General features: G+C 44.9%; 1 protein-coding gene across 1 annotated transcript; it reads left to right on the top strand.

Annotated features, from left to right (window-relative positions):
* The first annotated feature begins 586 nt into the window (after positions 1-586).
* Positions 587-12,397, top strand: LOC125512793 (D-lactate dehydrogenase [cytochrome], mitochondrial-like). Its single transcript, XM_048677875.1, has 17 exons — positions 587-864; positions 949-1,042; positions 1,226-1,326; positions 1,438-1,486; positions 3,274-3,366; positions 3,773-3,887; positions 4,510-4,570; positions 4,744-4,780; positions 4,858-4,919; positions 5,085-5,181; positions 9,050-9,124; positions 9,467-9,575; positions 10,349-10,458; positions 10,650-10,712; positions 11,252-11,331; positions 11,548-11,722; positions 11,847-12,397. Exons 1-17 carry the CDS (start codon positions 644-646, stop codon positions 11,964-11,966), a joined length of 1,662 nt encoding a protein of 553 aa, XP_048533832.1. The 5' UTR covers positions 587-643; the 3' UTR covers positions 11,967-12,397.
* Positions 12,398-17,084: the final 4,687 nt, after the last annotated feature.

Genomic DNA, 17,084 nt, shown 5'->3' on the forward strand with positions numbered 1-17,084 from the left:
CTATTGCAGAAATTGAGAAAAATACGAATATGGTGTGCAGATGACCACACAAGATCACACACGAGTCGCGAATCGATCAGTGGTTGAGTTGGTTAGGTGGACAGTGGTATTCCTAACCCACCAAGGTTCAAATCCTGATGCTCGCATTATTTTTGAATTTATTTCAGGATTTTCGGCGATGCGTTTTCAGTGAAAGGAGACGTTCCCGTCGTCGACGACGAGGCGCCGCCTACGGTGCTCATAGGGATAAGGTGCGCGTGTATATAAGCGCATGTGTCTGTACTGATGCTAAAAAAAAGATCACACACGAGTCGCTGCGCGCATCACGGGCATGCCTCTCCGGCGCATACCGTGTGAGCGGAAACGGCCAAACGTGTGCAGAGCCTAGCCTAGGCTCGCGTCGATTCAGCGTGTCGCTGGATGAGCACCCATACCACACCCACGACCGTAACGTCCATCTCACACGGTGATAGATTCAGATAAACTTATTTATGGGATGCGCATCTCGAGGCACAGCGTCAGGATTCAACAGCCAGGATCGTGCGGCCGGGGTGCAAATATAGGCTGCCGCCCACCCCACCAACTCTCCCACTTCCCCTCAAAAAAAGGAGAAAACCAACTCTCCCACTGCCTGCCGCCATCCATGGCCGCCACCCTCTTCCGCCTCTCCCGGCCCCGCCGCGCGCTCCTCCCGTTCTCCGCCCTCCGCGTCCCTCTCTCCACCCAGCCCCTCCCGCAACCCCGGGACCCGTCCTCCCCCAACTCCAGCGGCGGCCTTCCCGCCTTCCTCTCCTTCCTCGCCGCCGCAGCCGCAGGCGGAACCACCGCTTCCGTCGCTCTCTGCGATGCCGGCCCCGACCACCGGTACGTGCGACTGTTCCGTCACTTCTCGCATCGTTGACTGCTGGAGCTGACAGCGCCTTGTGCTTGCCTGTTGATTTGGCCCAGGGTGGGTGGGAAAGACAGCACCGAGCTGGTGGTGCGTGGGGAGCGCAAGCGCGTGCCACAGGAGTTCATGCAAGAGCTCGCATCCTTCCTCGGGGTAAGTGAAATGAATTCGAGTTCCGCGCTGCCATTGCCCTAGTGGCAAGGCTGCGGGCGGCGATGCATGGTGTGCTAGCTGCGTACCTTGTGTTTGTTGTTTTCGCTGTCCGTTGATTAATCCAGCTCCAGCCCACGACATGCTCACTGACTAGGCCTAGGTGGCCGGGTTGCTGTTTTGCAGGACAACCTGACGGTGGATTACGAGGAGAGGAGCTTCCACGGGAAGCCGCAGAGCAGCTTCCACAAGGCGGTCAACGTGCCCGACGTCGTCGTCTTCCCAAAGTGATCTCACCCGGCACACACTGACGATAGATCCGTTTTGCTGGTTTATTTACTGTATACACCAAGCTCGTTCCATGTATTGTAATGCCTCCATTAATTACTGACTTGCAGGTCCCAGGATGAGGTACGGAAGATTGTGATGATTTGTAACAAGTACAAGGTATGCATGCATGCATGGCACTCTTCCATTCATTAGCCTAAATGAACATCATATGCTCCCTGCTTTGCAAGAATTCCTGATTTGGATTCTGTATCATGTACTTCTGGTTTCCACAACAGCCCATTTCCATGATTGTGCCAGACAACTGTTCCTTTTCTTTTTTATATTGATCTCAATTCAAAATAAATGAAATGAACCAGTTTACATGGGAAATGGGCCGGGTCGAAAACCATGATCCAGTTCATGTGGGAAACTAGATCAAAAACCTTGATAGCCCGAGCCCCGAGGGGCAATACATCTTGCGGAGGCAAGAATGTAGAAAATACCCCCCCAAAAAAACACCAAGTACAAGTTACAACGCAGCGCAAGGATCAACCGCCTAGACATCAGAAGAATATAGATGGCTGTGGTGCAGCACAAGCTAAGGCATAACAACATACATGATGCACGACCCCTAAAAAAAACATACATGGTGCACTAGCAGCAGAGAGGCTATTAAAGCAGCATATCATGCCAAGAGATAGCACAACAACAAACTTTAAGGGATACACGTGGAAGCACCACCAAGACAACACCGCAACCACTGACAGGGGTAGACCACGGGTGGCCACATCAAAGAGTTGTGCAATTACCAAGACCGAGCCATCCGACACTTGGGAAGGGTGGTCATTGCCTAGGTAGCAGTAAAGATGACCAAGGAAATGGATCTTGCTCGACGAGCATGCACGAGGGGGAGCCATGAGTTCACCGCGGGAAGGGAGGGTCTCATTCCCATGGACGTGTTGTGAAATAACTACTCCCTCATTTTCGGTTTATAAGGCTTATCTCAAAATTTTAGTTTTTTCCATTTTATAAGGCTTAAGTTGGTTATTTCACATCACATGTTCAGACTTCAAGATGCATTAAATCATTGCATACAAGTATTAAGAGAAAACTGACCAATGCATGCATTTTATGCATGCATGCATTGCAATTAATGCATTCGTAAACACAATTTTTTTGAAGAAAACAAAAGCATTAATTAGGTGCTTTTGCAAACTACAAAAAATATTCCACCACTCATCATCTCCCTTGGTTGGTGAGATTTTTGAATTGAGCCTTATAAACCGGAAAGGGGGGAGTATGATGGTGAAGTGACATGATTGAAGAGAATGCCGTTAATGAAATCATCCCCACACGAGGGTGGTTATTGCCCAAGGTGGAGTGTATAGGAAGGGCACACACAACTGCGAGAGACAACAAGAGGGGCTACCCAACGGTAGTGTGTGGAAATGTTGGAGATAGCTCACAGAGAATATCAAGCACTTCACAGGACAACAGGTTACAGGTAGGTGATGAAGAAAGCGCCACCAACATGGGAAACAACGTGAATGCGCCGCCGCGTGAGCCGACAAGGGATTTCTTCCCATCGTTACATCTGCCGCCGAGGTGGAGGATGAGGTCTGACATGCCATCAGTAGTTGACATGCATGATACTACTTATTGAAAAATGCCACACCTACGTATTTTTTACTAAGAGCTACGAAACCTTCCTTGCCAAACTAATACACACACCCCTCTGATTTTCAGGCGGTGGGGCTCCTCACTTTTCTTATCCACTAAAACCATTCCTTCTAAGCTCCTTCGTAAGATACGTAAAACAATTTACGTATGTGTAGTGTTGTCCCTACTTATTATACTCCTATTACGAGCAGCCTGTGTTTTCTTCAGGAGTTTGTGGAAGGAGTTGGCACTTTCCATTTCAGTAACACTACGTGGTGTTCCTTTCTTTCTTTTCTTGGAATCAGGTGCCAATTGTACCATATGGTGGGGCTACATCAATTGAGGGCCATACGTTGGCACCTCATGGTGGCGTTTGCATTGACATGTCTTCAATGAAGGTAAATACTAAGTTTTATAATCAACAGCCATATAATTATAACATTAAAAAGTACTAAAATACTTGGCTTGTTGGTTTTACTACCTCTCTCTCAGTTTACAGGCGTGCGTGTATCCCTAGGTCGCCAATTTAACCAACCTAATATAAGTCATATATTACAAAAAATATACTAATATAAACTTCAGATGTTCTATTTTCAAATGGTATAATTTTTATGTTATATAGTTTATATTAGAGTGATAAAATTGGCAACCTAGGTATACGCACAGGACTTGTAAACTGAAACAGAGGGAGTACTATATTTTGTTACACCAAGCCGGCAAGCACTTTCTTAGCACTGAGCTATGCATATGCAGGGTACGATCTGCTACTTTCATCTATTTTAATGTATCATAAATTCTTTGCAGAAAATCAAATCCCTGCATCTTGAGGATATGGATGTTGTAGTTGAACCAGGAGTTGGATGGATTGAGCTGAATGAATACCTGAAACCCCATGGTCTCTTTTTCCCTCTTGACCCAGGCAAGCTCCTTGTTTCCTTTTCCCTTTAATATTTTTTCTGTTCATTTACCTTTTCAACCAACAAAGGACAGGCCTAGCATAGTGGTGAAGTACTCCCCACTTGTGCCAAGAGCACTTGGTCTATCCTTCCTTTTTACCTTTTCAACCGACCATGTAAAATCCAGATTGACATAACCTGGTACATAATTATCCAATCGACAGCATAAATAAAAAGACCATCATTGACCAAGATCCAAACAGATCAATCTTGTAAAAAAACAGTTCAAAAGAAAAACCTTTCATCATGTCATTCCCCCCTTTGCCCTTTCATATTCAGTGTAACTCGACTACAATTGAAGAGCTTTGTTTGCGACTGATTTGTGTAGTGTAATTGCATCTTCCAGACATTTAGGTGCAAAATCCAGATTGACATAACCTAATATGAAATTATAATCAATGCTAATTGCACCCTCCAGACATTTAGGTGTTATGTACCGTCACAGGGAGATAATTATGCATGTTTGTAGTACTCAATAGTTGCACTGAAGTTCGATCATCTTTCTAGGTCCAAAATAGCATCAACGACTACTTGCTTTTGCACTAGCTTAGTGGCGTAGCTTATCTACATTGGTCTGATTTACAGGACCTGGAGCCACTATTGGTGGAATGTGCGCTACACGATGTTCTGGTTCATTAGCCGTGAGGTAATTCTCCATATAATTTCGGGCCACTTTTTGGCTTCTACGATGCATCTGTAACCCCATAGACACAAAGAGGAAGGACAACCATAATGTGCACGATTCGCCTGTTTATCTGTTATATTCTTATATGATACTAATATTAAATGGCTTTGATGAATTTGCTTCTTACTTTGTAGGTATGGAACTATGCGGGACAATGTGATCAATCTTCAGGTCCTTTTACTATCCACATTTTCCCACCTTATACATTTGACTTCACATACAAGTAGTAATCTTTTATTGTACTTCAGGTTGTTCTACCAGATGGCGACGTTGTCAAGACCGGTTCTCGGGCACGAAAGAGTGCAGCTGGGTATACAAGAACTGATCCTACTTCTTATAAGACTAAAAAGACTTCGTTTGTTCGGGAGTGAAATCTTAGCTGTGCTGCGCTGCTTGCTTTTCCCATAATGTCTACATCTGTTGCTGCCATTAGTATTGACAACTTTTTTTTACTTTGCACCATGTTAAATGTCAGATATGACCTAACTCGGTTGATCATTGGAAGTGAAGGGACTTTAGGGGTAATTACAGAAGTGACTTTACGACTTCAAAAGCTCCCATCTCATTCCGTGGTAGGTCTTCTGTTTTGATTTATTCACTGTCAAAATAATGTTTTGCTAACTATGTTTACTGCATTGGGTATACTTGAATATTAACTTTTAAGTTTTAACAACTCAACTTGTTTCTCTGTTTAGGATATACACTTTTTATGTAGCACATGTTGTGGAGAAACACCATTCTTCATGCTGTATTACTATGACTTAACTGTTATCTGCATATTAAGAATGGAAACAACATTTGTATGAACACACCATATTTTCTTTTAACGGTCTATCTTATCAAGGACATGCACGGTAAGTTGTGGCAAGTGTTTGAACAAGTGATGGTGACACTGATGACTTCCCAATTAAATAGGACTGCACCATGGGGCAACTTTGAGCCCTTATCTTTTTTACTTTGGTGATGGATGAGGTCAAAAGGATATACAAAGAGATATCACATGGTGTATGCTCTTTGTGTATAGTGTGGTGCTAGTCGACGATAGTCGGACAAGGTCAATAGGAAGTTAGAGTTATGGAGACAAATCTTGGAATCGAAAGGTTTTAGGCTTAGTAGAACTAAAAGTATATGAGGTGCGGTTTCAGTACTACTAGGCACGAGGAGGAGGAGGTTAGTCTTAATGTGCAGGTGGTGCCTCAGAAGGACACCTTCCGATATTTGGGGTCAATGCCTCAAAAGGATGAGGGTATTTATGAAGATGTGAACCATCGGATCAAAGTCGGATGGATGAAGTGGCGCCAAGCTTCTAGCATTCTCTCTGACAAGAGAGTGCCACAAAAGCTAAAAGGCAAGTTCTATAAGACAACGATTCGACCCACAATGTCATATTGTGTTGAGTGTTGGCCAACTAAAATGCGACATGTTCAACAGTTAGGTGTGGCGAAGAGGCGCATGTTGAGATGAATGTGTGGCCACACGAGAAGGACGAGTCCGGGATGATGATATACAAGATAAAGTTGAGATAGCACCGATTGAAGAGAAGCTTTTCCAACATCGTCCAAGATGGTTTGGACATATTCAAAGCAGGCCTCCAGAAGCTCCGGTGCATAGTGGACGGTTAAAGCGTGCTAATAATGTCAAGAGAGGTAGGGGTAGACCGAACTTGGCATGGAAGGAGTCCGTAAAGAGATATCTGAAGGATTAGAATATCACCAAAGAACTAGCTATGGACATGGGTGTGTGGAATCTTGCTACCCATGTATCAGCCATGAGTTGGCCGCGAGATCTTATGGATTTCACCTTTAGCCTACCCCAATTTGTTTGGGACTAAAGGCTTTGTTATTGTTGTTGTTCGGTCTATCTTATCCTATACTTGGCAATTACCGGAACCTTTACCCAAAAAGGCTTTCGCCCCGCTTTATATATAAAGGACCGATCCACAAGCATCATGATACAAACTCACGCCACAACCACACACGGCACACACACCCAAGGCAAGATACAAGGGTGCCGAGCACCGCCACACACCTCAACGACTACCAAGCCACTACACATGCGTGAGGATGATCCGCTTGGAGCCAATGGAGACCTCCAATTCTCCGAGGAGAGGTGAGACGGAAAACAACGAAACAAGGACTCCAAGATGGTGCCTCCTAGAAGGGAACGACCATCGATAGCCGCCACCATCCGATTTCAAAGATCGAGTTTTCACCCGGAGCAACTCGAAGGAGTAAGGGCACCGCGGCGGAGCCTCATGAAGGATACGGTGTCCACGGACACCACCGCCATCGGCCAATTCAAAATTGGGCAAGTGATGTACCCCGTCACACCCACCCCTCCGACGCATCCTTACTCCGCCAACCACCAACGACCACCCACCAGCATAGCCATGGCCACTTGCCCGCTCCCGAGGCGCAAGTTCCGCCCACGAACGCCATGCCTCCCGCTGCCACGGCCACCGCCTGCATCCAAACACCCCCAGGACCGACCAAAGTGACCGGCTTTGGGCCAAAGGGCGCACCCGACCGAAGAGACTATAGCATACGTCCCGCCTCGAACAATGCCGGAGTTGTGTGAGCCCACACACGGCCAGGGAAAGGGGGAGGAGGGGGAGCGGACGCATCCGGGCCGGCACGCCCGTGTGCCAACGACGGGTGGCCCGAGCTCGTCGGTGTCTCCCATCCCTCCAGTCTGCCTCCCCACCGGACACCTCCTGTGTCGCCCCACCTCGGCGGCGAACACAGCTCCACACGAGGTCACCAACAGACACCCGCCCATCGACAAGAAGAGACCTGAGGGACCGCCGCCAATCGCGAAGGAAGCCCACCGAGTAGCCCAACTGCGATGCCTGCCGTCGTCCAGCCGTTGTACCTCCACAGCCATTTCTCACGAGTAACACCATCAAGATGCTTCAAGATGCACCATGCTACCAACATGATGGCTGTGGATGTGCCCTTCGGAGCAGAGGCCGGGACCGAGTGGCCCATTCGATGCCACCAATCCACGAAGTCGTCCTCCGCATCTGGGTGTCTTGCCATCAAACGCAACCAGGAAAGAACCTCGTGCCACACCGCGCGCAAGAAGGAACATCCAGTGAGGAGATGAGCCATTGTCTCCTCTGACTGATCACAGAGCACGCAAGACGATGCATGTTCAAGGCCTCGGCATGATAGTCTCTCAGCAGTCTCATAACGGTCTTGGCAGGCAAGCCACACGAAGAACTTGACCCTAGGTGGGGCAGAAGTCTTTCAGTTAAGCTTCCACGAACTTGAACCGACCGCCTCCTGGAACAAATGTCGTAGCAACTCTTGGAGGAGTATTGGGAATCCAGGATCTAGCGCCATTGGAGGACATCTCGCACACCAACCGCCAGACCTTGATATACTGCCAGAGTGCCAACAGGCTGAGGGCCCCTCTGATATCCGAGATCCAACGGCGGCCTGCCAAGGCATTGCTGACTGTCCGGCGCTTCCTGATGCGCCTCGAGACCAATTTTAGGAGGTTAGATGCAATCTCAGGAATGACACTGCTATTGAGCCAGCAATCCTCCCAGAATAAGGCTGAGGTTTTGCCACCAGCCACCATCCTAGTGGATGCAGCGAACACCTCACGCTCATCGCGCGAGAATTGCAGGTCGAGGTCTGTCCCTGGGTGGACGGGGTCAATGCACATCCTCCACAACTGGAGCACCAGCCCCCAGGTGAGGTGACCCACCTTCGCCATCATGGATGCCCTCCACGTGGAAAGGTGGTTCGCAATCCTGTAAGTTGTAAAAATATAAACCGCAAAACGGTTATTCATACAATGCACCAGTATGATATTCACGTCGCCACAACAATCATCTTGTTTTGCCATTTCTAGTAGCAAACCATGTACCATTTTCAAGGTTTGAATTTGTGGAAGAGTAATGGGCATGCATAGGGAAAGCGGGCATTTGGTCTATGGGTACATATGTACCCTATATGGGAAAAAATAGTAATTCAATAAAAAGTCAAAAAAATCTGAAAATATTTTTGAAATAAACTTGACCTTCCATTGTACTCTTGAAAAAAGTTCCACAAAAAGAAAATTTCACTTTGACTACTTTTCAAAAAAGACAAAATTTTCATCATAATAGCTTGAAGAGTGACCTATAATAGCAAATAAATTTTGTCTTTTTGCTGTGAAGTCAACGTTGATTTTTTTTGTGAAAATTTATATATTAGTGCGCAAGTAAGTCAAGTTTATTCTAAAAATAGTTCTCAACTATTTTGACTTTTTTGTTTAATTATTAAATAAAATCACATATAGGGTGTATATACAACCAGGAACCGAAGTGTATTTCCCCATGCATAGGACGCTACCTTATTCGTCTAGCTTTGTCGACCTTTTATTTGTAGTTCTTTCTGCATCTTCATTTTGCCTATGAACTCATTCCTCCTAAATGCTCTATGTATTCAGGTTGCTATGTGCAATTTTCAAACTGTTAAGGATGCTGCTGATGTTGCTATTGCAACAATGCATTCTGGCATACAGGTTCGTCCATGTCCTTCCGTTTTTCTTTCATTGCTATGACATTTGGAAAAGAAATGTAAGTCAGATATGAAATAATCAACATCCTTTGTTCCATATATATGGAGTGAACGTTCATATTTCCATGCTTGTATTTGTTCATGTGACACAATTTGTTCATTGCACATTAAGTGGCCATCGGTGGTGGTGTTAGAAGTTTTTCATGGACTATTGTAGGTGTTAGGTTGACTTCTATTGAAATGCTTGAGTAGAAGTTACATTTGTTGAGATGAATCAATGGGTAACCAAAATTCACTAAGGTTGTTGTTGGCTAGTTAGTTACTGATTCTTTTTCTGCTTGGTTAGGTCTCGAGAGTGGAATTGTTGGATGAGGTTCAGATAAGGGCAATAAACATGGCAAATGGTAAAATCTTGCCTGAAGTGCCGACCTTGATGTTTGAATTCATAGGGACAGGTAACCTAACTTGCACTTTTAAGCCATTATACTGTACGAGAAAAGTCCACTTTATAGCCCTGAACTTCTTGTTGACGTATAACTGTATTGCCTAGTCTTTTCTATCAGATCGGTCTTTTGGTTGCATTTGCTAAAGCATGCACTTCTACATGATATCAGAGCCAAGAGGTCTTGAATTCAAGACCCGGCTAGCGCCACACGTGAGGGGGAGTGTTGACGTATAAATGTATTGCCTAGTCTTTTCTATCAGATCGATCTTTTGGTTGACTTGGCTAGAGCATGCACTTCTACACTTGCCACTCGGTTTCGGATTCAACCCTCAATTTCAAAATCGGTTGTCTCATACCCTCAACTTGCCACTTGTTTCAAAAATCAACCCCTCGGTCAGTTGAACCCGGTTTTGACTCGGTTGATTGGTTTTGACCACGTTCGCTGCTGACTGGGCAACCCCTTTTGACCCCTCCTTATTTATGCGAGACCCAATCTCTCTATTAAAACTAACTTCACTTTGTGCACACTATTTTTTAGTAGACTCTAGACAATTTTTAGAAGTTATACCCATAGTTCATGCTTGTGGTTTACAGTTGTTCCTTATCTTGGGGATGTAATTAACATATATTCAGTAGTTTATTATCATCTTCTGTTGGTTGTTCACTTGCTTAGACAAGTTACTTAAAGCTCTTCTTAAGCTGCAAACATTCCTTCAGTTTACACATCAAGAACTGACTGATTTTCCTTTTCTTTGTTAATCTCTTTCCATTGCAACTATTTAGAAGCATATGCACTTGAACAAACGTTGTTGGTTCAAAAGATTGCTGCAGAGCACCATGGTTCTGATTTTGTTTTTGTGGAAGAGCCAAATGCTAAAGAGGAACTGTGGAAGGTCAGTCGTCTGAACTTGTAGAGCTACTCTACAGATGTTTCTTTGTGCTGCATGATTGTGCACATGCCATGCAATACCAGTGTAATACAGCATGACATTATGTTCCCTGGTTTCTGGACAATAATAGTACTGCGATATATAGGATATTTGGTTTTGGAGCATATATTAATGGCATTTTCCTCTATGCGCAGATCAGGAAGGAGGCACTTTGGGCTGGTTTTGCCATGGAACCTGATCGTCAAGCTATGATAACGGTTTGATTGCTTGCTCAGTATGATCGGTTAGAGATAGTTAGTCTCTAGCTAGTGGCATGCATCATATGCCATTATGTTTGCCTCCTTAGTTATGAATCTTGGAAGCATTTGTCAACATGCCCTAATCATCATTTGGCAAAATATGGGCTAAAATATGATCCAGTTTTAGTTCACATTCTAGTATATGGTACCCCCTCTGTAAACTAATATAAGGGCGTTTAGAACACTATTTTAGTGTTCTAAACGCTCTTATATTAGTTTACAGAGAGAGTACTTAGCAAATAGCAACGAAATATCTTCTCAGTTAAGTAAGGGTAACTGGCGCCGCTCTCTTCTCTGTTTGAATCAACACATATGCCTTTTTTGTCCATTAGTGATAAATGCAGATTTTGTCAGCTTCATTTTTTAATCTCATATGCTCATATAGATCGGCTAATATTCATTATGATCATTGTAGATTTATTATCTGCCGCTTTTCAGTGGATGAGCTGCATCAAGTCTTGTAAATTCTAATGGCGCCCCAATTGTTGTTCATGCAGGACGTTTGTGTCCCATTGTCTAGACTTGCAGAATGCATATCTGTGTCTAAGCAACTACTTGATGCGTCACCATTGACTTGGTACATATTCTCCCTTACGCTGTACCTAGGTTTTTCTGTTGTAGCTAGGAAAGTCATGGTCATCTCTTTTGCATTAGATTTATATTTATAGGAGAGCATGGCAGTTTGAAAATTCGAACTCTTGATGAAGTAGCATGCAATTCTTATCGCAGCTCCAGCAGTATGCTATCCTTTTAATTATCCAGGACCTTCTCTCTGACTTGTATATGTTTTCAGTTTGGTTATCGCCCATGCCGGTGATGGAAATTTCCACACATTTATCCTATTTGATCCAAGCCAGGAGGAAGAGCGAAGGGAAGCAGAGAGACTAAACCATCTCATGGTTCATACTGCTCTGTCCATGGAAGGTACATGCACAGGAGAGCATGGTGTTGGCACGGGGAAAATGAAGGTAGGTGACCTATGACTCTTTATCTCATCAAGGCCGTGATCTATTTCAAATTTCCACATGATTCATAAACAAGTCACCACCCATGAGTGACAAGTGACAAATGCTTTGGTGTGTGCATTGGCAGTACCTAGAGAAGGAGCTGGGGATGGAGTCACTGAGGACGATGAAAAGGATAAAGGTCGCGCTGGATCCCAACAACATCATGAATCCAGGAAAGCTCATCCCACCCCACGTCTGCATATGACCAATCAAGTGACTGATTCCATGCCAGTGGGTTGGGTTATTCAAGCTTTTTTTAAGGAATGTCTCGTGGCTCTTAATTGCAATAAGTTGATGGTTACATCGTTAATTACACGGGGCATAATAAACATGGGTGGATCACCATCCCAGAAAACAGTAGAAGTTGAATCATAAGCATGCCTAGCTAGACTATGGGCCACCTTATTTGCATCCCTTGGACAATGTTGGAAAGTGATATTACCTATTCTCTGAGCGATCGCAAAACATTCAGCCATGACTACTGCATATGGGGTCAGAACCTCTGTCTGATATTATTTGATCGAGTATACCTTTCAGACGAAATGAGATCATTTTTTAGATAACCTTGTACAGAACATTGTATAAGCTGATAGGTCGATATTTTGAAATTTTCTTCAGACTGTCCACCTTGGGAATAAGCACTATGACGGTATCATTTCATCCATGAGGGATATTCTTTGAGTTGATGACATCAAGTACTTCGCTTGTCAAAACATCACCAATTAAATGCTGACATCTTTTAAAGAAAATTGCATGTAAGCCATCCGTACCTGGAGCTTTTGTATCCCCAATGGAAAATAAGGCCTTTTTAACATCTTCAACTGAAAATGGCTTACCTACTGCATCATTCATCTCCCTTGTAACTCGAGGTACAACCTTATCAATTAAATCTGGGTCCGGCCCTTCAATTTCAGTAGCAAACAAACACGCAAAATATTCATTGATCAAGGACCCTTCACGCCAATTCCCTTGGTCATCTTTAAGATGGTTTATTCTGTTTTTCTTCCTTCGTGCATACGCAAAATTCTGAAAATATTGGGTATTCCTATCCCCGAACTTGAGACAGCCAATCGTACTGCGTTGTGCCCATTGAATTGCTTCAAACTCTGGAAGCTTCTCGATCTGTGCTGCAAGAACCTTATGTTTTTAATATTGTCTAGCATCAAAGCACCCATAGTGACTTCTTCCAGATCCCTTTGTGCCTTCCTCAGCTGGTTTTTCTCTTCAAAGTGTTGCGATCCCATCTTTGCAATTGGGAGTGAACCATAGCCAAGCGCGCAACCAAGTTTAAATTCTAGAACTGAGTACCTGAAGCAGCCCAAGCCTCTTCAACAATCACAGAGAAGCCCGACTCTTTTAACCAGCAGGCTTCAAACCTGAGCACAGATAGGCCCGAGACATCCTAGGAGACGGAGGCTACTTGGGCATAGATTTTGCGTAATAAGTATCTTTATGCTAAAACCTTGGCCCAGGTGAATGTGAGGCCTTCCGACTCACCTTTTTGAAAGGGTTTGATGAGAGTCAAACAACTCTTTTTCAACAAGACAAAATTTATTGTCGGGAATGGTGTTACTACTAGGTTTTGGGAGGATACGTGGCTTCGGGAGACCCCCCTTGCACTTCAATATCCTACTTTGTACAACATTGTGCGACGTAGAGAAGCCTACGTTGCAACTGTTTTACAATCCACTCCCCTCAATATTAGTTTTCGGAGGACGCTAGTTGGAAATTGTTGGGAGGCCTGGCTCCATCTTGTTAGACGTTTAATGGAGTCCGGCTGTCCCAGCAGCCAGATCAGCTGTATTGGAAACTTACTAAGAACGGAGTGTTCTCGGTCAAATCAATGTATCTGGATGTCATAAACTCTAGCGTCATCCCTTCCTCGATACATGTTTGGAAAGTAAAGGTTCCCTTACGAATCAAAGTGTTTATGTGGTTTGTGCATAAACAAGTCATTTTGACTAAGGATAACCTGGCAAAACGCAACTGGGTGGGCTCTTCTAGGTGTAGCTTTTGCGATCATAACGAAAACATCAAACACCTCTTTCTCGATTGTCCGTTGGCTAAGATTCTGTGGCGGTCGATTCATATTGCGTTTAATATTAATCAGCCCACCTCTATCAACATGTTATTTGGAACATGGCTTGATGGGGTCGATTCCGATACTGCAAGACACATTCGTGTTGGCGTTTGTGCTTTATTTTGGGCAGTATGAAACTGCAGAAATGATTTAGTCTTTAACAGATCAACAAACATTCACTTTTTGCAGGTTATCTTCAGGGCCACGGCGTTCATCCGTATGTGGTCGCTACTCACTCCGACGGAGGCCAGGGAGCGTTTGGTTACTGCGTCTACCCGATGGAAGATGGTAGCTCGGGATATTTTCAACCGGTTTGGATAGCGGTCATGTAATAGGATAGGCATGTAGTGCTCCTATTGTATTTGCCAGCCGGTTGTGGCTTTGGTTTTTAGCTCTTTTGAGTTTTTGTTTATTTTCGCACCACATTACTTGGAGACTTTGTTACTGGATTATCCTTTTAATAATATGAGTCGTATGCATCTTTCTGATGCAGAGGCTAGGGTAAACCCTTTTTTGAAAAAAAATCCTAGGCCGGTGCTTCGTCGAAGCTCAACAACAGTGGTCGGTGATCCGACTTGTAATATTGGAGCGTTTCCAACTTGGCATCAGAAAACCCGTAACTCCAATCTTCAGAAGATAACGCACGGTCAAGACGTTCTCTGATGTCTCCCCTATGCCATGTGAATTTATCTCCTACAAAACCCAAATCAGATAGCTGACAGTCATCTACCACATCCCGAAGCTGACTCCAAAGAGGAGGAAGCCTACTGCAGCTCCAGCAAAGAAGCTGACTCCAAAAAGGAAGCTACAAATTGGATGAATGATCTCTATGAAATTAATGTTACAGTTATGTCAGATGTGAACTCCACAAGTAGTTTCTTCTATATGAACTCAATTTCTCCAATTTCTCTGAGCTGTGAGCTCATATATTTTTTGAGCTATGAACTTATTATGTGAACTCATCACTTTATTTTGTGAGAAGTAAACACATTTCATATTCATCTATCAATCATGGTTGAAGTGTCTATATGTCTCTCCCTTGCCAATGTACTAAAATTTGAGGTTTGCATACTTTTTCTAGTCATAATTCCATTTCTTGTCTCTAAATAAGCTACAATAAGTGCAAAAGAAGACATTGCGGCAAGTAGCTTATGGACTGAAACTTGCGGCATTATTTATTTATCGTATTGTTGCTCAGTTGATTCTGGACATGAAATTAAACATGACATGCTATTATTGATGTAATTGCCAAGTTGTAATCCAACATCAACTAAAGGTTACAGCAAACGTCACTTACATGTTGCTTGCATTCAACATCGTAAGAACTTACACACATCCATCTCCTTCAGCGGCTGCTGCCATCATGCCACTGATGCTGATGTTCAGCGCCACCCACTCCTCAGGCATGTCGTGGGGCGAGCTGCGCCAACACACGCATGGGGGGGCGAGCTGTGCTGTCGCGCGCAGGCATGGGTGAGCACCCGCAGCGAGCTGCGCTGGTACGCGCAAGCATCCGCAAGGGGGCGAGCACCCACGACGAACTGCGCTGGCACACGTAAGCATCCGCGACGCGAGGGCGAACTGCGCCGGCGTGTGCAGACATGGATGAGCGCCGGCGGAGAGCTGCAGTGACAAGGGCGAGTTGCAGCGGCAAGGGCGAGTTGCAGCGGCGCGTGCAGCCATGGTCGAGCACCGGCGGCAACCTGCAGTTTCTCGCTTAGGCGTGTTCAAGCTAGGGCGGCGAGTTGGGTAGCTCGCGCGGGCATCAACGAGGTACGGCGGCGAGCGACCATGACGACACGAACAAGCTAACCTCAAAGCAATCCGATACAGACCAGACCACAAAGAGATTGGATAAGGTAGAAAGAGACAAGGGTACTTTAGTCCTTTCAGGTGCCAGAAAATTGAAAAGAAAAAGAAAAGTAATTGAAAAAGAGGAAATGGCATGGTAATCAAAGTGTACAGGAACTAGGTGGCATTTTTGCGAAGCCAATGTTAAGAGTGACAGTTTTGCGAAGCCCGATATTGAAAGTGGCAAATTGCCGAATTTCTCCATAAATTGAGCTGGCCTGGGTCTTCCCTCCTCTTTCTCAAATGGATACATAATCTCATTTAGATCTCCGATTACCAGCCAGGGAGTGTTGCACACACGTCTAGCCCTCTAAGATGCTGCCATGTCAGGTGCTTGTCAACCCACTTTGGTTCCCCATAGAGGCCAGTGAGACGCCAAAAATTCTCCTGACCACTGCCTACATACATGTCAATATAGTTGCTTGCTTTATGTCTAGGAGACATTGCAATCTCCTTTTCCCAAAGTAAGAGAAGTCCACCACTTTGCCCATTACTTCTAACCACCTCTTTATGATCCATCTTCAATCGTCGCCGAAGACATTCCGTCGGCCATGTCAGATAATCATGTTGCATTAGCGAGCACGTAGGGAATAGTGCATGTTTGTTTCTAAGTTTTATCTTGCATTAGTTAAGTATAGGCTAGCACGTACACGTTTTGTCACGTCTAATTAGCATTTGTTTTTGTTAGCTCGTTTGTTAGTCACGAGCCGTAACTTGTGCGAGCCGTGCATGCATTTGCATGGGCCTAAGATGCATCCGTTTGCATTGGGCCATTTCCTTCAGTCTAGCATCGCGTGATAGACACGTTCAGGAGCTCATGGGATGGCACAAGCTAACCGGATTGTGGCGCTTTGATAGGATCCTTACCGGCCACGTTTTCCCTTCTGTAACCGAGAGATAGAATAAGAAGAAAGAAAATCAAGAAAAGAGGTAAGCAGTTCTGCCTCGCAAAACACCAGCGTCTTTGTGTTCCTCTCTCGCGTGTGTACTCCGGCCGGTGATCCAACAGGCCACTCATCCAGGCGAGTCTCCGACAGAAACAAGATATCAAGGCACCTTAGATTAACGACATCAACAAGTGCCCTCTTTGCCACATACCGCTGTAGACCACGGCAATTCCAACTGAGTAGTTTCAGCCGCCGGAGGACAGAGAACCCTAGCTTTTAACTTGCCAGGGGACGACAAAACCTTGACACGGAGCACCTTCTGATGAGGTCAAAGGCACAGTCTCTCTCAAGCTTGCATGGACAGACAGCAAATTCCATCAAAGCAATCAGAGAAGAAAAACTGATCTTCTACGTGTGAACTTCATCGGTCATCATTCACGCTGTGGAGAGAGAGAAACCAGCGATGATGCCACAAGACGGCGCCGCCCTTAGACAGCGAAACGCC

This window comes from Triticum urartu, chromosome 6 (assembly GCF_003073215.2).
Source record: "Triticum urartu cultivar G1812 chromosome 6, Tu2.1, whole genome shotgun sequence".
In the NCBI taxonomy this organism is placed as follows: Eukaryota; Viridiplantae; Streptophyta; class Magnoliopsida; order Poales; family Poaceae; genus Triticum; species Triticum urartu.

Excerpts from the sequence above, each read along its gene's own strand:
- LOC125512793 (XM_048677875.1), top strand. The coding sequence starts at position 644 with ATGGCCGCCACCCTCTTCCGCCTCTCCCGGCCCCGCCGCGCGCTCCTC. Across the intron at positions 11,332-11,547 it reads GATGCGTCACCATTGACTTG|TTTGGTTATCGCCCATGCCG; the intron begins GTACATATTCTC and ends ATATGTTTTCAG. Across the intron at positions 11,723-11,846 it reads TTGGCACGGGGAAAATGAAG|TACCTAGAGAAGGAGCTGGG; the intron begins GTAGGTGACCTA and ends GTGCATTGGCAG.